The sequence below is a fragment of the Aedes aegypti genome, chromosome 2, assembly GCF_002204515.2.
Source record: "Aedes aegypti strain LVP_AGWG chromosome 2, AaegL5.0 Primary Assembly, whole genome shotgun sequence".
In the NCBI taxonomy this organism is placed as follows: Eukaryota; Metazoa; Arthropoda; class Insecta; order Diptera; family Culicidae; genus Aedes; species Aedes aegypti.
This window is the reverse complement of record NC_035108.1, coordinates 288991431-288999486: the sequence shown is the minus strand read 5'-3', so window position 1 is coordinate 288999486 and position 8056 is coordinate 288991431. Positions and strand designations below refer to the sequence as shown.

The window sequence follows — 8056 nt, the reverse complement described above, 5'->3', positions numbered from 1 at the left end:
ACGTACCATGCTTGCAATGGATGATGGCACCGAAAGCTGCCGGCAGATGATCGAGTAACAATGAAATAGAACGAACAGTTGTTGTAAAAGCTCAGGATTAGACGTTTTGCGCAAGCTGAGAGAATGGCTGATTCGCGTGATTGAGAGAGCCGTGAGCTTTATCGTGCTGGAAAAAGGATACGTCTGGTCGCGCTTTTGAGGAGCGGAATTTTCGTGCAAGCTCTAATTATGCTGAGAAGAGAGCCTGACTCTTATGTGTGTATTCAGAGTGCTCCTGGTGGTAGTTGGTAGCTTGTGGAAGGAGCTTTCATCGCTGCTCTGCTGCACGGCACGGCAGTTCGTGCGCGTCCATTGCGATAACAATACCTCGGTTATCCCTGTACATAACTACTCTAGTACGGTTTTTAACAATAACACAGTTTTTGGCTGAGAAAGTGGAGGAAGAAGATTGTAGCTGCAGAGTTTTCTACTAGTTGGAAAATTGGTGCATTTGGAATCGATGACAAAAGTGAAAAAAGGGCTGTTGAGGTGCAATTAATTGTGGAATAAAGTGAAATGTGAAAAGCCGTACCTTGATATTGGGAGTGCTAGTGCCAGGAAAAGGAAAATTTGGATCCTAGTTGAACCCTTGATAGGACATACGCAGAAGAGAAGTGAAAAAGCAGGCCAGCTAGCTCACATTTGAGCAGCGCCCCGATAGACGCAAGAGAGCGAATAAAATGTCATCCAGACGTTATCCTTGATAGAAAAAACCGCTCCTTTTTTAAAAAGGTGACTTTTTAAAAAAAGGACGCGTGATGAAGCCATCGCAGCCAGCCATCATGAGGGAGTCCTCCTGCCGTAGCACTATTACTACTATTACTATCACATCCAGGAGAAGAGCCATGGGCAGCTCCATCACTAGGGCGGCAGTCGTCAACTATGGCAGTAGCAGTACCTTCAGCCGAGCTGCAAAACTCGGCTACCGCCGCTATGGCCGGATGCTCCCATTCGCGTTGATGGGGCTTTTGATCGCCTCCTTTTGGCTGCCATCGAACCTAGTTAACGCTGATTCAACGGATGTTTCATACTATGACCAATACCCTACCGACTCATCTTTACTAATGATAAACGGTAATTACTTTATAATTATTCAAAACTAACATTTGATACATGTACTATCGTTACTATTGAGTTACTACAAAAAATGAAAAGGTGAAACAATTATATAAAGTACGAACAGCCACCTGATTTTCATTATTATACCCAGTTTGGGATTGTTCCTCACGATTCCTACGATACTACGGCAGTACCATAAATGCTTCCAAACGCATTTTAGCTTCTTTACATGACACTAACATGATTGAGTAGGATTTGGTAGTTCTTTCACCTGCCATTTTTTGCTTCAGATGTTATAAGCTAAGGTTCTCAGGAAAAAATCTGAAAAAAAAGCGTTATGGTGCGCTGCTGCAAGATTTTGTTTAAAGTTTGTCAAATTGAGATCATTTCGGGGCTTTATTTAGTAGTGCTATTGATGTAAGCTCCTAGGTTCCACCTGCCTGGGCTTAAACCAAGGATTTCCGTTGACTTGCATGTAGTGTACTCATACCCTTCGATGTTTTGCATGTGAAAGTGTTCACTCTCATCATTCATAAAAACCCCAGTTTCCGCCTTACGGATACTTAAATGGAGGAAAATCGCAGTGGGTGCGCTGTAATGGGCTACAGCTGGCACTCAAGCGCCTTCGGTTGGACCCCACATCAAATACGAGATAGGCCATGGAGTTTTTCTCATGCCGCAACGGAAAATGCTTAGTATGTTTGAATTTTCCCATTGGGTGCTGCCTCGATTGATACTCAAAACAATTTGATTACATAACCGAAGAAGTGAAGCAAGAGATTGTACGGAAAGCTATTGAGCGAGAGCGAGAGTGTTGGAAGATCACGAGCCGAGGAGGGAAAATCAAGGCCACGCAAAGCAGCTCCTGATCAGTGCTGCCAATCTGTTTGGCTTTTGATTTGTAGGTGGAACAGTAAATGTTCTGTTTCGTTGTTATTTAACTACATGTTATCAAAACAGATAAGTAATTATTTTAATATGATTTTTTCTACTATAATCGTATTAAAAATTACAATAACTCGTTTCATATAACCAACACTATGATCCTTATTTGGTAAAAATATATACCGTTTTATCTCATATTCCGAATACTCAAAGCCAATAGCGCGTCAGATTTAACTGGTAACCCTATAAGATGTGTTTCATAAGAAACAAGGAGAATCGAAAGAAGAAGGATTGAAAGCTATTGCAATGCGTGATCGAATTGCAGGAGTGCTTGAAGCCGAATTATTAGTTCATATTAAGCTAATTTTAGGGGTTTAAATCCTGTTTAAAGTGCAGTCGAATCACTGAAGATTGTAAGTGTTAATATTAAGTAATATGTATATTTTCATGAAATATATTGTTTTCAGTTTAAGCTGATCATTACGAACAAAAGACTTGATCTGCTCTAAAACCCAGTGTCGTCGCTGCAACACCAACCGTGACTTCAAATACATTTGATAGGCATGCATTAGCTGATAATTGTACAATTTTAATTTCTTCCTTCTTAACTGTTAGCTGTTTTGTGTACCGACAATAAGTTCGATTTAATTAATTTTAGTATTGTTTTCACGAAAAAGTATGCAACAACATTTTGATTTAAATTCCGAACACTGTGTTCATTCTGTTTCATATTCCGAAAAACCTTCTTTCAAATTTCGAACAGCACGAATAAATTGTATTAAAATGAATAAATTTCTAATCTATTTATCTGAGCTAGTTTTACTGACCTCGAACTAGAGAATCATCACTACTGTCGAAGTATAAGATAGATTTGAAGACGTGAAAACTGAATTGCAATTGACTGCCGTTTCCTGGTAATTTGATGACATATTTCAGCGAAACTAAATCTTCATACAGAAATCGAGTGTTCGGAATACGAGTCTGTTCGCTTATTAGTTACCCAAGAGTACTCTTTTAGCTTATCTTGTATATATACATTCTTCAACAGCGATCAATTCATTTATTTAGTTAACATCTAGACAGATAACACTGAATCAACAATTTCACGCCACAATACTCGGTTCGTGGCCAAATCTCTTTATCGTCGGTTTTGCCCCACCTAGCTCGCTGCGCTCCACGCCTTCTTGTACCAACCGGATCCGAAGCGTACACCATCTTTGCAGGCATCTGGCATTCTTGCAACATGCCCTGCTCATCGTATCCTTCCAGATTTGGCCACCTTCTAGATACTGGGTTCGCCGTAAAGCTGGGCGATCTTGTGGTTCATTATCCACCGCCACACACCGTGTTCTTGCACGCCACCAAAGATCGTCCTAAGCACCCGACGTTCGAAGACTCCAAGTACTAGCAGGTCCTCCTCGAGCATCGTCCACGTTTCATGCTCGTAGAGGACTACCGGTCTTATGAGCGTTTTGTACATGGTACTTTTGGTACGGGCGTGAATCTGTTTTGACCGCAGAAGAAGCTGCGTCAAAACAGATTCACGCCCGTACCAAATGTACCATGTACAAAACGCTCATAAGACTGGAGGCGATAGTAAGCCCGACTTCCACTGATAACGCGGCTCCATATTTTTGTTGTTGTCAGTCGTTATCAAGGATCCAAGGTAGACTCGAACGTATCCCCGTCTGTCGTAACATTCCATCGTCGCTCTTATCAGTCTCGTGAGTTTCCCGGGAAAGCTGTTCTCCTCCATGATTTTCCATAGCTCTACTCGGTCGATACTGTCGTATGCCGCCTTGAAATCGATGAAAAGGTGATGCATTGGGACCTGGTATTCACGACATTTTTGGAGAATTTGCCGTACAGTAAAGATCTGGTCCATTTCGATCGGCCGTCAACGAAGCCGGCTTGATAACTTCCCACGAACTCGTTTACTACAGGTGACAGACGACAAAAGATGATCTGGGATAATACTTTGTAGGCCACATTTAGAATGGTGAACGCTCGAAAGTTCCCACAATCTAACTTATCGCCTTTCTTGTAGATGGGACATATAACCCCTTCCTTCCACTCCTCCGGTAGCTGTTTTGTTTCCCAGATTATGCCTATTAGCCGGTGCAGACAAATGGCCAGCGTCTCCGATACCATCCTTACCAGCAGCTTTATTGTTCTTGAGCTGGTGAATGGCATCCTTAACCTCCCTCAAAGTGGGGGCTGGTTGGTTTCCATCTCCCGCAGTACTGACGAAGGCATTTCCTCCGTTGTCCCGTCCTTCATAGCCTATGCCCTCAGCACCATTCAGGTGTTCGTCGAAGTGCTCATTCCACCTTTGGATCTCCTTTCGCTCGTCCGTCAAAATGCTCCTATCCTTATCCCTGCACATCTCGGCTCGTGGCACGAAGCCGTTGAGGGATGCGTTGAGCTTCTCATAGAACTTACGCGTTTCTTGAGACCGCCACAGCTGTTCCATCTCCTCGCTCTCCGTCTTCTCCGTTTTCGTTCGTCAGCCGGTGGGTGCTGAACTTTCCAATAGTCGGTCTGAATTCCTCCTCCTGGTAAACCTGAGCGTTTAGATCTTCTATGATGATCTTGACGTCGACTATAAAAGCTGTCCCCAGCTCACGTGTGTTGCCGCAGCTCTGGTATGGTTACCTCTAAACATTCCAACCATTGTTCCCGTCCAACACACTTCCTGCAACGCTACGATGCTGAATCCGTGGTCCTTTAGCACGTCGGCGAGTATGCGTGTGCTCCCGATGAAGTTGAGAGATTTGCAGTTCCACGTACCGAGCTTCCAATCGCTAGTCCCTTCTTAGAGTCTTTCTCTGGCACTCGGACGATGATCAGCCGCCCCTGACATGAGGAACAGACGCTGTTGTGAGCCGCTCCTAACATGGAGTACAGACGCTCCAGGTTTGCTGAAGCAATAGCAAAAGTAATCCCTTCCTTCCTTGTCAGCATACGACCAGAGTTCTCCCCGGGGTTGGTTACCCGATCTTCCCTAAGGTTGCTCGTACCCCGGCCAGTACCCCGAGGAGGTAGGGATAGGAGTTGCTGGGCAAAAAGCTAAGGACCGCACTATTTTATTCCTTCAGGTACGCGAGGTACCTATGGTACCTCGTGCACAGCCATTTATCAACCAACAGCGTTCTTTTCATAAAATCAAGAAGTCTGTGCAAACATAAATAAGAAATCAGTATTTCTAATATGTGTCAAGCTATAATTTTTATAACATTGGAGTTCTAAATTTTGACTCCCATATTTTTTACTTGAATGAACCACTTTTCGATAATATTTATAAGGCTCCATATTAACTCCTCTACCGGCAGCTTCATTTTTTACCGTTAAAAATATATTAAAATCGCGATAACTTTTTTGTTTCTCGATATTTTTGCACCATTCTTTCACAAGTTCTCAAAAAACTCTTCTAGTTTTCGAATATGTGTCGATATTGATAATTGGTCATCTGGATCCGAAGATATTTCAAAATTCCTTGGGGAACCGACGCGTAGTCATAACCCACGTTAATATCTCAGGCTACAGAATTTTTATCGTATTCGGATATTCACTCCTCAAAATGATACATTAATGCGAGTATGTTGTGAAAAAATGAAGCAATATGGTGCAGCCGTCTTTGAGTAATGATCATTTATGTTTCTGGTACCATGCTGGACAAATAAAGATCTTGAAAACTCTAAAAAAACTCATATCATAATTGTCAGATTTCTCCACGAATACTGAACTGATTTGTATGATTTTTTCAGAGTAGCTTTTTATTACCTGGTGTTGTATAGTACACATTTTATTTTTTTGATAAATTGACCAAAAACAAAATGGCCGCCAGAGACATTTTATATGGAAAATGTCGGTCCCCCAAGGAACATCGAAATATCTTCAAAACCAGATCACCAATGATTAATATTGACATGGATTCTTAAATTAGAAGAGTTTTTTTAGGTCTTGTGAAAAAACCGTGGAATAATATCGAGAAACAAACATTTTATCGCGATTTGAATATTATTTTGGTGGTAAAAAATGAAGCTGCTGGTAGAGGGGTTAATAAAGCAGTTTTTATTTGTAAATGCTACAATTAGGGTGCAGAGCTACTTGGGCACTTCCATGATTCACTTTGGCATGGGGGGTTTTTCTCAAGCGAATTGTCTGAAACTTTGCAATTAGAAGCACTTCAATACGGCGCATATTGCGGCCAGTGGTGGAAAAGTTAGCATCACGAATCAGTTCCCGAGTGTATACCAACGTATAACAAACATCACACACTCGGAAAATGGCTAGGTGTGAGTAAGTCTGCTCCTGTCTGCTTGGGAGAACATGTCAAAAGAAGTAGCAACAAGCTCGGGAACATTTACTCGCGAGTAACCGTGCAAGGTGTGATTTATTATGATTTTGACAGACAAATTAATTTTATAACCATCAAATCGGCAGTAAACTACTAGTTTGTAATCAAAAACCCTTGGAAACCATAAATATCGGAGGAGAAGCAGCTTTTTTCCAAAAGCACAAAAAGATTCTTAACAGCTCCGAACAAGTTCGCGAATAACTTTTAGCTTCGGTTACTCGGGAGCACGACAGATGCGAGTAAACCAGCGCTCTGACGCTCGGGAGCGTTTGGTTTAATTTTTGTTTCAGTTCAGAATAAATGTTCGCCACTTTCCATCACTGATTGCGGCCAAATATGAGCTCTGTAGCTTTCAAAAAACCCCACTGCCGAAGTGAATCAAAAGTGCCAAGAATAGGATCCGGCTCCCTACCATTTCATAGTTCTGAGATTTGACACCGTAACAATTAAATGTGATAAAAATGCATACTTTAAGGTGGAGATGAATCGAAGCCAAACTTCAAATTTTCAAAAGCACAAATATTGAGAACCGAACACCCGTTTAAGCTAGAAACTTACCCAAGTAGCCGTGAAACCCTATATGAATACACTATTTCTGCTTTACATTGCACTAGAAAATTATGAGTTAGGGTAATATTATCCTATAGAGCTCAATAAAGTACAAATAAAGTTGAAAAAGGCCCCACAATAGTTGTTTTAATGCAATACATACAGGCATGATTGCTGCCATTGCTAATGCAATATAAAAGCACAAGCTTCAATAAAACTTTTGAGTATGCATACTTAGTGCATGACGTATATGTGCTTTAGAAAGTGCTCACTTAAAGTTAACCAAAACAAAATAAACAAAAAATGCTCTCACTGCCGTTATTCGATCTGCAAGTATTTATTGTTCTTCAAGTAAGGCTCGGAACGGGATTCGAACTCAGGTTGCTGATGTGATGCTGATCGATGTAGTGAATTTCTGGTGCGCTGTTCCTCGATGCCATAAGAGCTGCTGGAATCTGATGTTCTAAACGCACTATTTAAGTTACGTTCTTTAAACAAGGGTTGTTAGAATTATTATTCTGAGAAAAAATAGAGAAAGAAGAAAGTTCAAACAAATTGAAATTGTGATGTCGGGTCCATTGATTTTCATAGGTTTCTCCATTATTAGGCCTCCGTTTAAGCCTGTTACGATCTGCTATGTTTCGGAAAAATCACGATACAAAACCGCCAAACCATTTGGCTATCCCGTTTACGCCAGCAAAATCAAATGGGCCATGGATTCGAACGAATAGGGAATAGGATTCGATCGAAAATTGGATCCGCCGTAACCATGAATGAGGGTGCACAACAAGCACCCTACAGAACTTTTCTGCAAGCAGGGGTCAATTAATTTTCAGATTAGTTCGGCTTTGGCTTCAAGTTCGTTCGTTAGAAGTGGTTGTACAAATAATGTCAAATGTCATGTTAGTATGAGAAACTGTTCTTCAGCGTTGTTGTTTTGAACATGATCATAATTTTTATTTTTTCTTTCATTTTTTTTATTATGCTAAATATAAACATTGAAAGCATTAGCTATGGGTTTTATAGTGCAATAAATGCATGCAAATTTTAGGGTGATGAAGCATTAATGCCATCATGCAATGTTAATGCAACTAAAATCAAATTGGGGCAATGATATAATGCATGTGGTTACTTGGGTTAATCGATTGGTCATCACCAGCTAGT

The 8056-nt window shown here is 41.1% G+C and overlaps 1 protein-coding gene across 2 annotated transcripts in view; it reads left to right on the top strand.

Annotated features, from left to right (window-relative positions):
- Positions 1 to 320: 320 nt before the first annotated feature.
- LOC5565354 (sodium/potassium/calcium exchanger Nckx30C) overlaps positions 321 to 8056 on the top strand; it is a 253928-nt gene continuing 246192 nt past the window's right edge. For both annotated transcript variants that reach the window (XM_021845299.1, XM_021845298.1), the window contains exon 1: positions 321 to 1113. In XM_021845299.1, coding sequence (XP_021700991.1) covers positions 798 to 1113 — 316 coding nt within the window. In that variant the 5' untranslated portion in view covers positions 321 to 797. The remainder of the gene's footprint in view (positions 1114 to 8056) is intronic.